The sequence below is a fragment of the Coturnix japonica genome, chromosome 1 (assembly GCF_001577835.2).
Source record: "Coturnix japonica isolate 7356 chromosome 1, Coturnix japonica 2.1, whole genome shotgun sequence".
Taxonomy (NCBI): Eukaryota; Metazoa; Chordata; class Aves; order Galliformes; family Phasianidae; genus Coturnix; species Coturnix japonica.
The window spans coordinates 49244558-49264841 of NC_029516.1; the positions used below are offsets into that span (position 1 = coordinate 49244558).

Sequence of the window (20284 nt, forward strand, 5' to 3'; positions counted from 1 at the left end):
CCTCAGTGCCACATGCACACGGTTCTGGAACACCTCCAGGGACGGTGACTGCACCACCTCCCTGGGCAGCCTGTGCCACTGCAGCTCCACTCTTTTCTGAGAAGAAATTTGTTCTAATATCCAACCTGAACCTCCCCCAGTATAACTGAAGGCCATTCACTCTCATTCTATCACTGTTACCAGAGAGAAGAAGCCAGCCCCCACACCTCCCTACAACCTCCTTCCAGGTCACTGTAGAGAGCAATAAAGTCTCTTCTGAACCTCTCTTCTTCCAGACAGAACAACTCCAGTTCCCTCAGCCACTCCCTATATGACTTGTGCTCCAGGTCCTTCACAGCTCCATTACCACCCATCTCTGGACATGCTCCAGGGTCTCAGTGTGACCTACAAGTGCACAGACAGCATATTAATTTCATCATGAGCCAGATGTCAAGGACAGCTCTGAATGTGTAGTATCTTTTGTAATATTATCTTTTTCTCTATGCTCCAGCTGAAACTGAAAAGTTACAGAAAAAGAGCCACAACATATTAGCACAGTCCTTTATCTTCAGCATTTAACATGATCCATTACATTTCCAAAAACAATTTGTGTAAGAGACTTTTCAGCACAGTGGTATCACAAACAATTGAAAGCATACAAAAATTGAAAGATTTGTATTTCAACAAAATAAGCTCTTACAGAACGGAGTCTTGTTTCACAAGGAGAGCTTCAGAGTAGAGGCAAGTGCTTTTCAGCCAGGGTAGCGTCAACAGCATGCAGTAACATGACATTAAAGGGATGCAATCCCAATGGTTGAAACGTTAAATAAAAATTAAGATACATTAAACAAGCACTTGAAACACAGGCCATGCTATAAAATGCCCTTTTCAAGTCACCAAAAAACATTTTCTTTAAACAGTAGAATGTATATATTGTAATAAAAGTTCATAGTCACATTAAAAATGTTTTTCCAATACCCATTAAAAAAAAAATCATCTTTTGGCTGAAACCCAAAGCATACATTTCCAAGGGTACAGCAAATCAGAGAGAATTAATTTCCCATAAGTGCTTCTGAAAGAAATTCTGAAATGAATTCTTCTCTCGCTCATTTTGAATTGCACATCAAAGTTCTTTATCTGTTTGAATCAACCTGTTTTAGCTCCTAGCACAATTACTGCATCCTAAAAGTTCATTTCTAAGGTTTTTCAGGCTTCAATAGAAATTCCCTTCAGAATACAAATTCCGTTTTTACAAATGTTTCTTATTACAAAGGATAGAAGTGCACTGCAGCCATTTGTTTTCCAACAAGGCCTTTCAAATAAAGATTTTCATACCATGTGCACGTGGCCAAAGTCCTCAGACACTGAGGAACAACTGACAATAAGTCATTTCCCTTACTAAAGAGAGTACACAATTCCGTAAAAATGGACTACAAAACCACAGTGCTAGTAATGCCCAGTTTTGTTATGATAGACATAGTAATATATACACAGTACATGTGGCACATTAAGCTTTTATGGGCAGCTCTTTGCATCAATAAGAATAGATTGTTGTATAAAATATTAAAAACAAGCTATTGAACTTGTACCACATGGAATTTATATGTATCTGACACTTTAAAAGGACCACTGTATGATAATATATTAAAGGATCATTTTCAAGTAAATTCTGATTTTCATAGACAAGAACACATGTATACTAAGTATTGCAGCAGTATCTATTCCTGGTAATCCGAAATCTGCAAAATAAAACATGTAAACTTACAGAAGTTTACTACCATATCTCCCAGTTCCAATCCTATTCTATTTCTGTATGCAAGATTACTTGCATGCTGTCCTAAATGGGAACCAAGAATTGAGGCTGCATCTGCAGGGATTTTGAGAAAGACAAATCCAGTAACATATAAATCTAAAATGAAGACATACTTCTCTCAGACACCTCATGAGAGCAAACACAATCACATTTCCAAGAATTGCAAGGGGCCTGGTTGTCTACTTTCTGACACAAGAGTAACCAAAGTACGTTTTGAGCATTCTCTCTCTTTACCCAACTGATTACAGAAGGTGAACTGTTGTACTCTGTAAGATCTCTCACAAAGTCAAGGGTTTTTGAGAATAAAGATCAGAAAGCATAACCTTAAAAATACTTAATACCCATTAAGATCAATTTGCATCACATATATTAGAGGTTAGACTTAAGAACTGTATGACGACATCCACTAGACAGGTATCATACAGATATTTGCATTCCCTCCCCATCCCATGCCCGGCATCATGTTTTTGAAGTGTTTCACCTCTCTCAGTTATCATGTGGACAACTACTGAATGATTCTTATTTAAATAATGAACGCTTCTTCTCCAACTTCCATACCAGAACAACTTGTAATACTGGCATTCCTGAACATAACATGGGCTAAGTTTAGTTCCAGTATTTGCAGGAGCACCAGAAGTTGGCCTACTATAAACCTGGATTTGGTTACAAAAAACAGTTATGCTATACTTTTTTTTTTTATTTTCCCTTCAAACTCTTTTCAGAATAATGATTTTTTTTTATTAGACACTGCTGTAAAAAATACAATGTAAGCATAGTGCATTTTATCTACAATTATTCTCTCATCTCAAAATAGCACTGACCTATGTAAATATATATTTTTAAAAATATTATGTTTCAATGGTGGCCAAATGGTAAGTACTTCACCATCTCTTACCCACCACAAATACTAACAACTGTTTGTCTCAAAAGGTGAAATACAAGTGCCACAATCCATTAAGCAGACTTAGTTCATTAAAATATATATGTAATTGAAATTAAATTTCCTCCCAGTGGATTTCAGAAACTATCCAAACACAATTTACAAGACTGCTCTCATTAATAGTCACTGGAGGTCTTAGTGGGGGAGCCAGATCACAATCTATTAATAAAGACCAAAGGTAAAATAAAGGGGCACAGAAATAGTTGGGCTTTTTTTTTTCAGTTGCTGGGTGCTTCTATTTCTGCTTTCCCTATTGCTGCCTCAGGAAAAAGTAGTTTTTTAAGTATGTTTGCATAGAATGGTCCATACACTTGTTTATTAAATTCTACAATGCTTGCAAATTGAGATCCAACAAGTTCCATCTCTGGTTGAATCACAGAAATGCCTCCTGGCAGCGTAGGCATACATTTCCGAAAACTTGGAAGAGCAAGCAAGCTTTTCATGAACAACTGGATCCGTTTATCTGAAACATAACAGCAAGTACACTCAGAACAATGTAAATCCAAAATGAAGACACACTCATTTCCCAAGTGCTCTGTAAATCAGTACATGAAATTCAATAATAGAGATAACTACGCTTTTCTAAGCTCATCTTGCAGAGGGAAGCAATACCAGAAGCCTTTTGCAGCTGGGTCCTGAGAGGCAGACAGAGCATTACCCTGCTGCAATGAAGTACTTTAACTAAAAGGTAGTAGATACTAACTAAAAACCCTCTGGGTTTAAACCGAAAAATAACAGAGACCGAGTATACTTGAAAGCTCTGGCATCTCTAGGCCCGTAGGTGAGCAGCATTTCTTTATTCAGCTAATTCAGTATTTTACTACAGTAAGAAAGTGCTTTAAAAACAGACCACTAATTAAGCTTTCAAACTTACTTCCAGCAAGCTTATCGAACAGCTTCTATATAGACATATACAGTAAGAGAACGATGTATGTTCTTACTAACCAATCAAGGAACTGACGGGGTTATTCTCCTCAACAATACTTGTGATTTGACCCATTAAATTATTCTGCATTTCTGTATTAAGAGTGGGAAGATCTCTTTCAGTAAGAGACTCATTCACTTTGATGCAAATCTGAACCCCAATAGCATTTAGAGCTTCTTTCAAATCAAAAGTTCTGGAAGAAAAAAAAAACAACAAACAGAGAAGCATTAACAAAATTTATAGTTTCTGTAACACTTCCAAGTGAACTTACCGTCTCTTTTCCCCTTCATTTTCAACCTGCCCTCTGCAATGGCAGAACATAGGAATGCCATCAGCTGATTTCTGTGCTTCTACAGATACAAGTTGGCACCCATAAGATAAGGAATTCAATTGGAAAATCATTTTTAGCATGCAGCAATGACTCCAACGTACACTGACCTGGAGCTTACATATTCCTTGGGGCTCGATTCATAGCATTTCATGAGGAAAAAGGAAAATTGAAGTTTTTTTTTGTTTGTTTGGTTTTTTGATACTTTGAGATTGCATCATACTTGCTTGTAGCACAAGCTGTAGCAACATTAGATGCTGGATAACTAAAGCTACCTAAAGTAAACTTGAATCAACTAGCAAAAATGACTCGGGGAATATACTGTTGCAGCCCATCTAGTATTAGAACAGTTCAGTTGGAAAGGATCTACAAACACTAAAGCTCAATTGCCTGCCTGACTTTCGGACTAACTAATACTGAAAGCATTATCTAAATACTTCCTTCTTTTGCCATTCATGATCAACAAATGGTAGCTATAACATTTGAACTGTTTTTCCCTGAGTTTTTAGATCCACTTGGTATTTCCTCTTAAAAAATAAAAAGTACAAAGAGGGATAAACAAGGCCTTACTTCTTGCTCATGCCTTCAAGAAGAGGAAGAGAGATTCTTTTCAGTTGGTTGGCAAAATCAGGCACGTTTACAATTGCAGCACCCACCATATTGTTTGTTATGAGACAAACACAAGCTATGATTTTTAATTGATTCAGCTTTTCTCTCAACTCCTGAAGACGAACTTCATCTGTTATTAGAGTCTAGAAGGAAAACAATAACACCAGTCTAGGAATACGGAGGGAGAAAAGCAGGCAGGACAAATAGGATTTAGTCATGAAACATTAACACTTAAATAAACATTCTGAATATGCAGCAATGCACAAAACAGCATTATGTACAAGTACAAGATGTCAGTCTGTGGTGGAGAAAAAAGATGAGGCTTCCTGTGAACAGAACACTGAAGAAGCCACATCTTCTTTCTCTCCACTGCTGACAATTCAGCCCATGATGTGGAATGCTTCTGAGATCCAGAAGACACTGTAGTGATCAGCATTAGACAAAATGTCCTCTGGGTTCAGTAGTCTTTTGAAAAATGCCATCATCTGTAGTTGATGGGCAGTGATGAACAATTGTGCATGACAAGCATCAGTTCAACCGCCTGAGCGGGTTCTATGAGTCACCTATAATGCTACAGGCAAAAAGCCAGCAGATCATACCAAGAACGTAATTACCACAGCTAAATGTAGTTTAAAATAAATAACTAAGTTTTATTTAAGTTTGAAAGTTCACAATAACCAAATCCCCCCCATTGACAAGATGGGCATTAACATTCAATTGTTTAATAGTAATCTCATACTTCAACAGTCTAGACTGACCAGAAGACACCTGCATGTAGCTCTTACTCAGACCTGGTAGAAGAATGGTAAGAGTAAGGTATTTTCCCTTTATTCTGCTGACTGGGAGCAATAAGAGCACCCCCACATAGTCTGGGAATTCTCTGCCAAGCCACTAAGTATAGCAGCTAAGATGCTTGCTGCAGTTGCTAATTTTATCCCTGACCATTTCACACTGACTTTAAAGTGGCAGAGGTGGGTAATCAGGAGTTGGAAGGAAATACCAGTGATTCTTGAAGCAATAATTTACATGCATAGAGAAACTATGAATATTCACCATAGTGAGCTTCAAGTTCTTAATGATTCTATTATAGAGTAAGAGATTTGCAACCTGATCCCACCAATTCCTGTTTCTGCCATCCTGATTGGGAAAACAAGGTACTACAGACAGATCTCTCTCTCTCTCAAAAAAAAATAATGAATAATAAATAAAAATATGTATACATATATAAAGAAAGCCAAGCACCATCAGTACAAGCCCCAGCTTTTGACCATGGGCATGACTGCTTTTAGGGCAGAGCTGCTAAGCCATGACTGGAGAGAGAAAAACTTCTGAATTTGCCCCATCTTGGTTCAGAAAACAAGACTAGTCAATTTATAAGTTTACTACTCAGAAGATAGAGAGCCACAAGAGAATGTTTCACCTGTTGTCATTAATAGCATGATTACCATATGCATCAATATTTTCATACAGCTAGAAACCTGAAGACACTGGAAAACACTGACCTCTGGAATTGTTTTGTGGTAGTCCCACTGTAATAGTTTCAAGTAGCCATTGTTTAGCACCAGTGTAGGACTAATACTTGATTTAGAACTATGATCAGCACCAGAGGATGAGGATGAATCATTGGAAATGGATGACAATTCATCTTCTATTGATTCCTTTATCCATTCTGTTGTGAGATCCAGAGCACCTAAGCAAAGCAAATTAGCGCAGATTTATTGTATATTTACATCAAAGCAGTAACTTGAGAAAGCAAGCTGAATATATATATTATAAATGACCATCTTTGCTGATCATCTTAATATTCCAACTAGTTTACACAAACCCAGTAAGAAACTCTTGGACCTTACCTGAGATTTTTTAAAAATAAAACCCTTAAAACTCCAAGGACTCCAAAGATTCAAATCATTTTTTTCCCCTCTTTCAGGGAAGCCACTAAGTAGTTGGGTCACAGAATTGGAAAGAAGAGGTGAAAGAATAAACTGTATTAACAGCAAACGAATCCTTTTTAAGTTACTTGGCAGGCTACACTTATAAACACTGCTGGCCATATCAACAGCTTATGGTTCCCATTTTAGAAACCATTACTATAGATGCAAGTTTATTTCTTTCCTTTTAAAAATGTTCTCTTAAAGGCTGCTTTGCAACATTAAGCAAAATCTGTACCAGTGGAACAAGGTTACCTAAGAAACTTCTTTAAAGTTTGCATTAAAAAAAATGTCAAAACTCCTGCCCCTTCTGACTTTTCAGGCACGCTAACTGGTTTTCCCCCATATACTTCAGACTAACAGACTTGCTGGGTAGAAAAGAAGTCTCATCTTTCAATATAAAATACTAGGCTACTGCCTCCTGACAGTAAGAGTCACTGTTTTTCAGATACTATTCAATTAGACAAACTGAAATTTGTCAGAAAACATCCAATTGACAAAAAATGCTTAATAAATCAGTATTTGCTTACTGGAGTTTTTCAACTGAGAGATTCCCTGCCACATCCTTAAATAACCATATATATATTTAAAGGTTTAAATAAAATAGAGCTTCAAGAACACCTACTTGGTGTTTCTTCAAGAATTTCCTGGAATTTTGTTCTTTCATAGTCTACCAAATTACGCCGAAGGTATGGTCTAAGGCTTTGAATTGTGTAATTTGCTACATCCATTTTCATCAGGTCCAGGACATGGAATATTTGCCTGAAAGAAAAGAGAGTTTAAAATAAGACAGCTAGAACAGTCAATTGATTTTAAGCAGCAAATGTGAGGCATGCCTTCATTAGCACTTTAATTCTCATTTTTGTGAAGGATTCTCCTTCCTTGTTATTTAAATCTAACAGTCACAGCTTTTTTTTTTTTTTTTTTTTTTGTCTGAATACTTAAAGGAAGCATGCAGAAAAAAGTTCAAGGAAGAATGAATACACCCTCCGAATTTTGAAAGAATGAACAAGGCTGACACAACTGTCTCAGAAACACATTGCTTCAAGTGGTGTTGCTGTTTAACGTTTAACTACTCAGAGTCAGCAGTTTTAATTCAGGCATTCTACTCATGGCATTAGGATTGACATTACACTCCAGTCACAGAATGTTATAGCAATTGCCTCTTGCCTTTAATGCTCCTGCTGAGCAAGTTTTCTTTCAATTTGAGAATAATTATAAAAATGACACTATTTAAGACCTTCCCCACCATCTTTCACTGCCCACCTCTATGAGATTAGAGATTTCTTTTTCTTCCCCTGTGTAAAAACCACTGAAATACCAACCTCAGTAATTCTACAATATTTTCAGTTGCTTTTAACTGTTTTATATCATTGTCTCTTATTGGAGCACATAATTTTCCCATAGTGTTGATGATATAGTTAGCTAGCCCATGAATATCAACAGCATTGTGTTCTGCCTGCTGCCTTATAAGATCTGTGTCCAGAACTTCACAAATTTGATTTTGAATCCTGTTTGCTCCTGGAGTCAGGAAGGAAAGAAGAATCTAAAGTAGGGGGAAAAAACACGAAAAGCTGATCAATAAAAACCGAAGCACTTTATAAACACATTAAAATAAGATTAGTTTTAGTGTCAAGTGTATTTAGCTGTAACAGGATAGATTAAGACTCGACACAATCTAAGGTAGCAAGAAAAAGGATGCGTAGTCAGCCAGAAACCAACAGAAATGTTAAGCTTTGAGAAGTATTTTGACTTGAAGCTAACCATCCTGCATTGAAAGCTGTCTGGACATGTGCCTATGTGTGGCCACAATCACAATTAATACAGATATCTGATAAATATTCTGTATAGTCATGGCTTCATTTTAAAAGCTGGTAATCAAAACATTGGCTTGGCTATGAATTAATAGAACCTTCAGTGAATTACTAGACTCAGACCTGACGAAGTTATTAGGGAGGGAAAAGAAAGTTACCTCCTTAATTTCCTCAAAGAGCTTGATAGCATGTTCATATTCTGGAGGGTCTTCATTCAGTTCTGATTCCAGGTGATCCCAAAATGCCTTGTGTACTATTTGTTTCACTGTGCCTGCAAAGCTGTGGAAGAAGGCAATTACAGACAAGGACCACTAAATCGCTTTCATTCTTGGTAGCAGTGTTTTAGGGTTAACCCAGTAACTTGCTGGAAACATACAACACATTGCCTAAAACAGTATTTTTCTTGTGTTGACAACATCAGCTCCTAAGACACAATCTATGTCAAGAAGCCTTTCCCAAAACACTGTATTAGAAAGTGCTGCTGATCATTCAAATGCAGTTACAGAGATAGTGCCTTTCCTTTTTCCTTACCATATTCATATTACTTGTCATAACCTTGTGTGCTATGGGCTAAGCTTTCTCAAAAATGCATCCATCATATAAATATCTCTTAAGGGATTTCTGCAATTAAAAACTTGATTGCCTTTCATGTTAATTTTCTCAATAGATGAGGTTTTTAACTTAAAAAGATATCTGTAATCAAGAACATTTTAACCACCTACAATGAGGAAAGTATTTCTCACTTCCTCTGGATCTCCAGATCCTTTTACATCTCCTTTGGTTTATTATTAGAGATAAGAAAGATGAGGATCATCATTAATTTATCATCATGAGACCAAACCGCTACTACAAACAGCTACATAGAATCCCGCTATTTCACCTTCTCTGCAGGACCTGAATTACACAGAACAGACCCATACTCTTTGTTTTCACTATGTGAATTCATGTGACATTAGCTTTTTACCCTCCACATGACGTTTACAGCAGAACATAAGATGCTCTATGTGTATCAATCCAACTGGGTGGCAATACTTGCTCTGAGCAAGACAGCCTTGACAGTGACTCTTGGATTTGTATTAGAAACATCCATAGCCTTTCAAAAGGCTATGTTGTTTGTTTGATTTAATGCTGCAGTATTTCTCCTCTCTTTTCAATCTTGCTCTGTGCAAAATTCATGCCCTTACCTGTTCTGTGGGTGGTCTTCATGTTTTATACAGAAATTTGCATTCACAGCAATTTCATGAGCTAATGTCAAGTTAGATAAATTCCTCGCAGCTGCCATCAGTTCATCAAATGTAACCATCTTGGGAGGACTTGCTGCTGGATCAAACAAAATCAAGACAAAACACTATGGTAGGTAACTGCAATTCAAAGTATTATTAAAAAATTAGCAGCCTTGTACACAAGTAACAAGGCAAGAAATTGTGCTTTTTGCTAATTGGACTCAGTGCTTTAGAAGAAAGAAGCTAGGATTAGCAGACCTTTATATCTTCTTAAAACACTAACTCAGGAAACTCCCAGCTTATCAAGGGTGTGTGTGTGTGTGTGTGTGTTTGTGTGTGTGTATGGGTGGGTAACATCACGTTTTTAAAGTAATTTTATGTTTTTGCATCTTAATGGAGATAGTTTTTTTTCCTTCAAAACAGGACGCCATAGTCTGTCTTATGATAGAACTTCCTGCCAGTAGTTCTATCAGATCCACCAGAAGAAAAGCACAGGCAATAGATACTAGACTTGCACCATAATCTGGAGCATGTGATAATGCTTTTCTTGCCTGCAGAAAAGGTTCTGATGTTACTGATTTAACAAACCCCTACTTAACCATCACAAATGCATCGTAAGTTACAGCCCCTTTCTTAAACAAATATGTATTAAGAACATAAACATTTCTAAAGAATATTTGAAAGCAGGAGTGTTTCTGAGATCCCTGCTTTTAAACTCCAAGTTTTCCCATTTAATATTTATGATTATTGTTCTGTCATTACTATTCTTTAGGAGTCAAGAGCTAATTGCCAATTGCTGCTCTACTAACAGGCCTGTTTTAATGCAAGATTTCACTTATTTGGACACTAACCAGGTATGCACTGTCTGAGAATGCTTACAGATACTAACACTAAGCACATTTTAATTAAGGTTTTATTTATCGATACTCATTCAGGAAACATCTTCCTTGTGCAAATGAGCGTTTAATCCTAAGGTTTACCAGTGAAATACTAAAATCATAGGTTATTTTAGGTAACACTAAGTTAACTTTATGTCATAAAAAGATGTAATTTTGAACAGTGTAAGGGGCAAAGTCAGTTTGGTTGAATGAGCGACTGCCACCAACATCAAGATTTACTTTAGACTGATACCCACAGTGGCACACTTCCCTTACATTTTCTGAAGAAGCCAACATTGACACCCCCCCCCCCCCCCCAAACACAGCTATCAGTCATACTCCACACAAAAAGAGATACGCTGCTCCATGGCCAGGAGAATGCTACACACTTCATTTAATACTCTTATTATACACAGATTCAGACTCCCAGGCTCTAGCCACGACATGCAAGAGACAGAAGACAGGCTATCCTTAAGTGTTGATGTACAGCACAGGTAAGGTTGAAATAGGCTTACAAGCTGGGGAACTGGGTTTGCTTGAAGAATCACTGTTAAAGCTCTGTCTTGAATATTCAGAGTCACTAGAAGAAGCTGTACTTTCAGAGAGGCGAGAAGAATCTGAATCGCTGTTCTGGTCATCGTTGAGAGGCATTGTGCTTCCCTTTAGCTAGTGAAGTAAACAAAATCTGGAAAGACAAACACACTTCCTATGTTTTTTGGTTTTCAAAGCTGAATACAGATTATAGTGTGAAGAAAGAAAAGTAGTTGTCTTCCTTTAAAAGCGCTACAAAAAAGATCTGGCTTGACACATGCAGAATCATGCAGTTATTAATAAACTGTATCAGTCCTGCAATAAGTTTTTGTACTTTTTGCCATTCCATATTTTACCATCTCTAACATAATCAATCTTTAAATTGATTAAAATCAAACAAAAACATCAACAAAAAAAGAAACAAACTGCTGACAGAAACTCCCCCAGATTACTTGCTGACAGAATTTTGGAAGCTCTCAATCTCAAAATATAAAGACATTTATCAGGGTGTTACCATCCCCCACCTTACTTAACCATCAAGTGATATTTAGCAATTAGCTTCCTGCCACAGACTGCACAGAGAGCAATGACTCTCTACTTCTCTCTACATAAGGCACAGCCTCCCAGGCAGATGATCTACAACTGCACAGAACTTGGACAGTTGTGTATTTCAATAGAGATTATTAATAGTTCTAAGTCAGGAAGTAAAAATCTTTTAATCATCGTATTAAAATGAGAAACTGGAAGTCAGTCATAACTACTCCTAGAGGAATTTGGCCTAGATACCATGAGGAGCAGTGCATCGTTAACTAAGGCCACAAAGTACCCTGTAGTAGACTTTGTGAAGAGACACAGACAGCAAGTAACATGACTTCACTTATGATTAAACAGCATCTGCAGGCAAAGGATACTGCACACGGCAACTTCACTGAACTTGGCAAAAGCTACTCTTGGCAGCTAAAGGATGATTGTTGTGTGTAGTTACATGAATCAATGCACTGTGGGGTTGTGATGTAGACAAAAGAGGACAAGGATTATGATCTCTTTATGTTACGGCTTAAGAGTGCTTGATTTCTCGGGTACCAGCTCATGCTGAACAGACCTTTACAACTTGAGTTATTCCACTGATGAATACTTCCCCATTAACTGAGATGATTAATAGTTGTTTGGTGTTTGTTTCCTCCTCCGCCCCCAAGAGGAAAGATGATGTATTTGAGTGCCTTTCTGTTCTATTTTGTGAAGGGGATCACATCAACAAGGACAGCTAACTGTTTATTAACTTACTGGAGAAGTCACTAGGAGACCTTACATCACTGCATAGAAGGTCATAGGTTCAAGGCTTTCAGCTCTAGTTCATGCAATCATAGAATCTGTAGAGTTGGAAGGAACCTCTGAAGGCCATCTAGACCAACTCCCAGAAGCTAACAGGAACACCACAGATAAATCAAGTTGCCCAGGGCTTGATCCAGATAATCCTTGATTCCAGGAACAGATCATCCACCTCAACTCTGTTGCAGTGCCTCACCATCCTCACTGCAGAAGATTTTTCCTTATATGTAACCCGAATCTACCTTCTTTGAGCTTGAAACCGTTTTCCCTTGTCCTGTAACCACAGACCCTGCTAAAGAGTCTGTCCCCTTCTTTCCTGCAGCTCCCTTCTAGATACTGAAAGGTCACTATTATGTCACTTCAGAGCCTCTAATTATGGTACTTAATATTAGAAGTCTTCTAATAAAACAGCAATTTTATCATACCCAACAAAGCTGAAAATATAGATTTATAGTATTGTTTAGGCAAAATAAAGAGTTGCAAGAAAACTTGGCAAGCCAAAAGGCTCAAAGATATTTTTGACGGAAATTATATTTATCTAAGTTACAATTACAAATGAGTCACTTGCTCATGTTATGCAAAAGTAGAACTTCTCTGCTATGATTTGTGTTACACATCTCAAAGCTAAACCTGACTAGAAACTAGCTGTGACAAGTAACCTCACCATAGAATCACACTGCAGGTACCTGATGTGGAACTGCTTGCTTATAGTAGTAACCCTACAGAACCTGCAAAGCATATGTTACTTGCCAATCTATTGCTTCTGCATCAACACAGGACAGAATTCCCTGCCTATAAACATGGCTAAAGCCTCTTCATTCGCATGCAAATAACTAACCTCCAGAAGGTCAATGTTGCATGTGGTCCATGGAAAAACTGATGTGCGTTGTTAGATGTGTACTGGCCCAAGAGGTCTTGTAAATCCCTTGCCTTCACGGTGTGTCTACTGCTTCAGTCTAGATATTAAAAGAACAAGAAAGAGATCAAATAGATATTAAAAAGGAGAAAAAATAAATATCACTAGATTTATACATTATCAAGAACTTCCTCTTAGCTGTACGATAGTTTTTTAGTAACATATTTGAATAGTCAAATATTCAGACTTGCAAAGCATTTCTAGCAGTAAGCAGTACCAAAACACCCACAGAAGCAAGACAGCATTGTCATTTTCTATCACAATCCTATGATCAAGATAACTAAATAGTTAAAGTGGAATTTCTATACACGTTAAGTATTTACATAGTACTCCAAGCAAAGGATCTGTCGGCAACAAATAGTCGCATCTGAAAGAGAACCATGACTTATTTTTGATGCACTGAGAATGTACCTGCTCCTACAATTCATGCTTACAAACATACAAACAGCAGAGAAGCTGTTAAGAGTGTTTAGAAGACTTAAGTCCCAACAAACCAACACAGGATGGCACATAAAAAAAAAACAAACAACAACAACAAAACACTGCAATGCTTGATGTAGTAACTATACTTCTTAGTAGGATGCCTCAAGTGGTGAGGAAGAAAATGGACGTATGTTAAGATTGCTAAACTTGAAGTTTAAAGGATACAGAAGGCAGCAAGCACATCAAACAACAAAGCAAACAAATGAATAGACAAGCAGGATCCAGAAATGCCATCTAGTTTTATGCTACCCAACAGCTAAAGGATAAAGGAAAGAACTTTCACCAAGAACATCAAAATACAAACCAAAAAGGGCTTTTCTAATTAGTTACAACAGAGGATCAAGCTACTTAGTCCATTCTTGGTAACATACACTCCAATAGCTTCTTGTTCAGAAGTTACTAAGGGCCAAGTTCGCAAATAATTTTAAGTATATATTCATACAGTTTCTAAGTAAGAAATATAAGGGCTGCTCTGAAAGAAACACCTCCTGTTATATATTGGCTAACAACACCAGGAGCATATTGGTTGTATAGCAGTAAAGGTCAAAACTTCTCACCAATACTCCATTGCATTTTGCCACGTGACATATAGCAGCAGAGGGGCAGTCTGACAAAGCAGCACCTGACACAGAAGCATGTATGAAGCAAAGGTGTGTCACTGATTTCCTCCAAGCAGAAAATCAGCACCCACTGACATTCATCAATGTTGGCTGAACGTTTACAGAGACAAAACAGCAGATGCAAAAACAATAAGGTGATGGGTGGTAAAATACTGTGGGTCCTCCTCTGGTGCAGAGTATTACAAAGGCAGCATGCAGGCTCTTGTTTATTACTGATGAAAACACATTCAGAATATGTTCAACTAACATGTTCAGAAACAGTGTTTTGTTACTGAGAATGCACTCTGCTCACTGCTGTTATTGTGTTCTTTGTAGCTGTTGTAGTTTCCTTGGAAATAAACAGGAGCATTGCTTTCAGAGTGACCCACATAATTCAAAAAGCCCTCCAGCCTTCCAGGACCTTTTTAACTCCCTGTCCTGAATAAACAACACCATCTTCTAATTTTTAAAGGGTAAGCATTATATATTAGGCTCTTGTTTTAATACACAGATTTATATCCCACCTAGAAAGCTTTAGTCCATTTTTCTATCTGCAAGTTTCCAGCTAACATAACAAGGAATAACCAAACTAGCACATACAGCCCTGCTGCTGAGGCAGCTCTGGATCACTCCATATAGGATGGAAGCACACTGTACAGCAGTGCAGTGGTATGGTATTGCTGTGCCCCAGCACAGACCCCCTTCACCCCACCTGACTGCTGTGGATGTGCCCAAGATCACGAGGTGTGATTAGCTCTCAAGAACTTTTTATTCCCGAGGGCTTCCTTTAGCCATTATCTTAAGAGGGAGGAAAAAAAGCTTGGAAGGCTTTATTTTTCCTTTAGATAACAGCTTCACGGACAGTAATTCCACAGAGCAGCTTTGTTCAGAGCCCTTCATCCGTATGCACTCCTCTCGCAATGTTCTGTCCAGCTGGACCGCTGCACAGGTTTTATCTCGCTCATTCCACTGGGCTGCTGCCCTATCAGCAAGGCGGTATCGGCTCGGGTTTCCCTTCTCGCTGCCTCTGTCAGCCCTCGGCCGCAAAGCACAGGAGCAGAAAAGCGCCTTTGTTGAGTGTTACTGCGGGCAGCTTCGTCTCTCCGCCCGCAGAAATCCCCTTCAGTCCCGAGGACCGAACTCAGTCCTCCACCCCAGACAGCTGGGGGGACCTCAGATCGAAGCCCCTCCTCCCACCGCCGGCTCCACCTCTTCCTCCCCGGCCTGTCTCCTCCCCCGGCCCCATGTTTTTAACAGTTACAGAGTTTGGCACTGCCCGACCAAAACAAACAACGTTACCAAGGACAGGCCCGGGGGGAGAAAAAGAGAAGGGGGAGCCGCTCCGCCAGCCCGGCTGTCCCGATCTCAGCGCCCGTCCCCAGGTGCCCTCGCTACTCGCTGCCGGAACTCCACGGCTCTGCCCGTGAGGGCTGGGGGGGTCCCCCCGACGGGCAGCGGGACGGCTGCGCCCCGCACCACACCACACCGGAGGGCTGCGACCCTCGGAACAGGACTCGCCCCGCAGTCACTTCTCAGCACTGCAGCCCAACCCGCTCACTTACCGCAGACCCGCAGCAGCACCCCCAACTCCCCGCGGTGCTCGCCGGGGCTTTAAACAACCGCCGGGTTTATGTAGCAGCCCGGACTGTGAGTGTCTTCCTCGGGCGCGCCCATCTCTGCCGAGAGGGGTGATATGGGGGGGAAGTAACTCGTTCCTGCCCGCCAGCTGTCAGCTATCCCGAGAGATTTAGGTCAGCTCCTCCTCATGCCCCCAAAAACAGTGTGTGTCCCCTCGGAGTGCCCAGAGCTGATCACTAAGCGAGGAGCAAGAGGCGGTAACAGAGGAAAAACCCTGCTGCACCCCCCCCGTGCGGAATGGGCCCGGCCGGGGGAAGGCCGGCCACAGGGCTGGGTGGTGTTTACGGAAGAGCGGCTTCGACCCGGGCTGACCCCGCCCCATTTGCGGCGATGGGCGCGGCCTCCTCATAGAGCCCTGCCCCCGAGCCGCCCTTAGGGGTTGGGAGGTGTGTGGGTCCCCGAGGAGATCGTAGGGAATGGGGATGAGTGAGCTGGGTCGTGGCAGCACCTCTGGGCGGGTTTGTTTTTTGTTCTTTTTCCTGTCGAGGAAGCTTTAGCTATGCTCCTAGCCCTGATCCCTGCCCTCTCAGTGATGGGGGTGAGACTCCCCCGCCGCCATCTCGACTCTTCCATTGCCCCCCGCCGCCATCTTGGCCTCAGGGCAAGTATGAGGCGTTGAGTCACTTATGACATTGCTAGGCCCGGTTAGCACCTGCTGAGGAACGAACGCAGCGGTGAAGCGCTGTTATTACCGATGCCTTGCTCATCGCTGCATGGCCTTATTACCGGGCAGGCTTACACACCTGACACTGACACTGCTTCCCATCACAGGAGCTGTGTGCTGTCCTTGCCTTACCTCCCAGGAAGCATGGAGGGCAGAATGTTGGCAGTCATTAGCAGCTGCCTCAGGGTTGAAAACGAGCTCTACTGCTTAGGGAAACAGAGCTCCCCTTCCTGTGGACAACAATAGTTGTGACAAGAACCTTGTGAGACAGTTGTTGCATTCTCAAAGACCAGAGACTGCTGCTATAAGTTTTACAAATGCAACCTCTGCTGAATGCGGGGCACAGTTTGCCCTTGCAAGACCTAGGGACCCTGCTCGGGCAGCAGTACTGGCTCCCAGAGAAGCAGAGCACCTGTCAGCCCTGATGCTCCAGTCCAGCCTTTGCCTTTGGAGACATTAAATGAGATTAAGTGCAACAGCCTAATCCGCTTGCTTCCATAAAGAACACAGCATTTTAAATAACTATGTTTGCACTACTTTGTCCTAGTTTTTGCATGACGCATGGCAACAATCATCTTGGAGAAGCTCGTAAAAGCTTTGGAGAAGACTGACAGACTACAGCTGGACTGTTATGTACAGGACTGTTTTCACTCACAAATACGCTATTTATTATGTTTCATCCATTTTGGATAGGAGCGAAGAAAACACAAACTCCAATGTATGCTGTGATGGCTGCTGTTGCCCTTTGTTAATTAACCAGCTGTATCATATTAACTTGCACAAACAGTGCTTGGAACAAGCACTGGGGCTGGTGGCTCAGGGGCCATTTTGTGTGCATTCTGCATGGAACAGCAATTGCAGAAGCTTCTGATGCTCAGACCAGCCTAGACAGGGGAAAGGGATGCCCCACCAAGTAAATTAGCTTCTAGAAGTATTCCTGAAAGGGATGGCTTTAAAACAGTATTTTATTTTATTCACAGCAGTGCCCTTCCCCCAGTTAGCATGCTGGCTGACTGAAAGCCATCTAAAGTACTGAGCTTTCTTTATTGCTCTAGAGAGATACCAAGACAGCAAGGAACCAGATTCGTTCTTCAAGATTCCAGTGTACAGGCCAAGAGTAAGTTAGACTCTGCAGTACTTAACACTTAACCATCCTTTTAGTTTCAGTTCCTTCACTGTCCGGAAAACATGAAGCTATAGTCCACTCTGCTGATCTTGGGGTAAATTATTTATTGTAGAGATTTTCTCCATGGAGAAATGTCACTCATTTCTCATCATCTGTGTCTTCTGCAATGCTAGCCAGGAAAATAATTGCACAGCCTTTACATTTGTTCCAGTCAATTAAGAAGATCAATGCCCATGTCTCATATAGGACATGCAGGCACAATTTAAGTTTGACCGGTGTCTCAGGTTGGCCTTAATTATTGGCCTTTCATTAAAGAACCACTGTTAATGGAAAAATAATTTGTGCTCAGCCTTTGCAGCAAGCTAGCTCTTAACTTTTCAGTAAGACTGGCAGAGACAATAAACCTTACAATTAATGTACTGTTTTATCCTGCCCAAGGCAATGTGGCTACTGAATGATAAGTGCAGCTGCATCTGGCCCTGCAGGTCAGAAATGTCCCAGTGTGTGGATGACTGATGGCTACAGTGGGAGGAGAGGGAAAGGGCAAGGCATGTTGTTGTTTACACCAGGGCTCATGACAACAAAGTTGAGAACATATCTTGAGTTCACAAGATATTTTGCCCTAATCCTAATAACTGAGCCAGGCAGAATGGCTTTACCGATAACAGATGGATGTTAAGACTCTGAGTTGCCTGAGACCATCAGGCCCAGATTTCATAATAGGCTCAAGGGCAAGACAAAAAGTCTGCAAAGCAGGTGTAAAGATGCTCTCTCCACCTGAGCTTCAATTAGGTTTCTGGTATTCCAAGGAAAAGTCAGTCCTGTGAGAAGGAAACAGGACTGCTGCTTTTTCCCACTGAACTATTCAAATTTAATACAGTGGCAAAACAGAATATGAAAACTTCAGAAGGAAAATAGTACGTCAGTAAAACCCTGAACTGTGCTGGGCTACAGCACCTTACTACTTTACCACCACAGCAAATCCTTAGTGAGCACTCCCCTCAGCACCAGTGGTTTCTCTTTCTGTACTACAGGAGAGTTTGACCCCATGTTCTGAATGCTCCTTGTCCATTTCAGTGCAAGCCCAACCACTCCAGCCACCTCTGGCAGGTATGTAAAGCAGCCTCCTGACCCCAAGCTTTTCTCTTGCAAGGAGTTACAGCTTGCATATACGCATAATGAACTTCCATTCAGGGAATGATTCTTGGCAAACAAATGCATTTCAGCATAACACAAAAGCACAAGAAGGAAATAAATCAAATTGGCACCAGTAGTTCAGCAGCCCAGGTACAGAACTGGAAAGAACTTCTTGCTTCCAACATTTTGTTATGTCTTTGAGACACCGAAACTACTTATGAAAGATCTCTGCCCAGAAGCCTGAGTAGAGCTTTGAAGGGTTATATTCATCGATTGACTGTATGCCTTGAACAGAATTGCTCCTCGCTTTCATCCCACACATCTCTTTAATACAGGCAAATAATAACAGATACAGACATGAACACAGACTTCTTCAAGGTTAGCTTTACATAGAGAGATACATATTAAAATGCAGAAGAGCAAGGTCTGAGGGAGTAACCAGCTGCCAAGAGCTTTTCATTGCATTCTTAAAAAGCAAACTGGCAAATCCATTTGAAATCAACACCGGAACTAGTGATGGTTTGATGGTTATTTGCTCTTAGCCCAGCTCTAACTCCATGACTGCCTTATGAACCTCCTGAGAAAACTCAAGGCAGAAGCACTGATAGAAGTCTACCGTGTAAGCCTCTTCCTTAATAGCTGTGCAAGAAAGGAGCAATAAAGAATCAGCTTACTTTGTTCACCATCTGGTGATTAAACGATAAAATAAAAAAGAATCCTTGAGGGTCGATCCTGGTGACCCAGTTACTCAGCAAGTCTATCAGGGAGAAACAAAGAGGCATTAAAAACTGGGTGGCCACATTTCTGTCTGAAGTAAAAGTAAGCATTGGGACAGAGCAGAAGAGAAGACATTTTTGCATGTTTTGCTATTTGGGATTCTCCAATTACAAACTGTCACATCGGATGCTTTGTCACAGCACTGTCCTGAGTCAAGTTACAGAAGTCAGATGCTGTAGCCACCTTTGCCTTGCACTGTGTGTGATCATAGCATCATTAAGGTTGGAAAGACCACTAAGCTCATCTAGTGCAACCATCAGCCCATGCCTGTGACTGCTCTAGGCTGTGTTACTCAGCGTGACAGCTTCTCTTTTCTGGAACACCTCCAGGGACGGTGACTGCACCACCTCCCTGGGCAGCCTGTTCCACTGCAGCACCGCTCTTTCTGAGAAGAAATTCTTCCTAATATCCAACCTGATGTGTGGGCACTTTTATATCACAGGACATCTTTACCTGAAAGGTTACCAACCCCCGTCCCTGCCATGCATCACTGACTAAGGGGGTACACTGAAAGGTCTACGCCCAGAAGATCCTTACATTTTGCAGTGAGCTGGCAGAGCAGTTGGTGCCTATCAGCCAACAGTCCCTATGCCAACTGGTGCCACCAGTGCAAAAGAAATTTTAGAAAGGTCCGATGCTGACGAACT

The 20284-nt window shown here is 40.6% G+C and overlaps 1 protein-coding gene across 4 annotated transcripts; it reads right to left on the bottom strand.

Moving 5' to 3' along the window:
* Positions 1-526: 526 nt before the first annotated feature.
* On the bottom strand, positions 527-16206 carry TCP11L2 (t-complex 11 like 2). Of its 4 annotated transcripts, none has more exons than XM_015864092.2 (11): positions 15858-16205; positions 13136-13253; positions 10953-11122; positions 9521-9653; positions 8495-8615; positions 7848-8068; positions 7148-7284; positions 6097-6284; positions 4556-4737; positions 3678-3850; positions 527-3195 (listed from the first exon to the last, which is right to left on the bottom strand). In XM_015864092.2, the coding sequence occupies exons 3-11, from the start codon at positions 11086-11088 to the stop codon at positions 2951-2953; spliced, it is 1536 nt and encodes a 511-aa protein (XP_015719578.1). In that variant the 5' UTR covers positions 11089-11122; positions 13136-13253; positions 15858-16205; the 3' UTR covers positions 527-2950. The 4 variants fall into 4 exon arrangements, with proteins under 4 accessions (XP_015719578.1, XP_015719564.1, XP_015719572.1 ...); XM_015864078.2 differs by having other exon boundaries at positions 9521-9656; XM_015864086.2 differs by lacking the exon at positions 15858-16205 and adding an exon at positions 15008-15434 and having other exon boundaries at positions 9521-9656.
* Positions 16207-20284: the final 4078 nt, after the last annotated feature.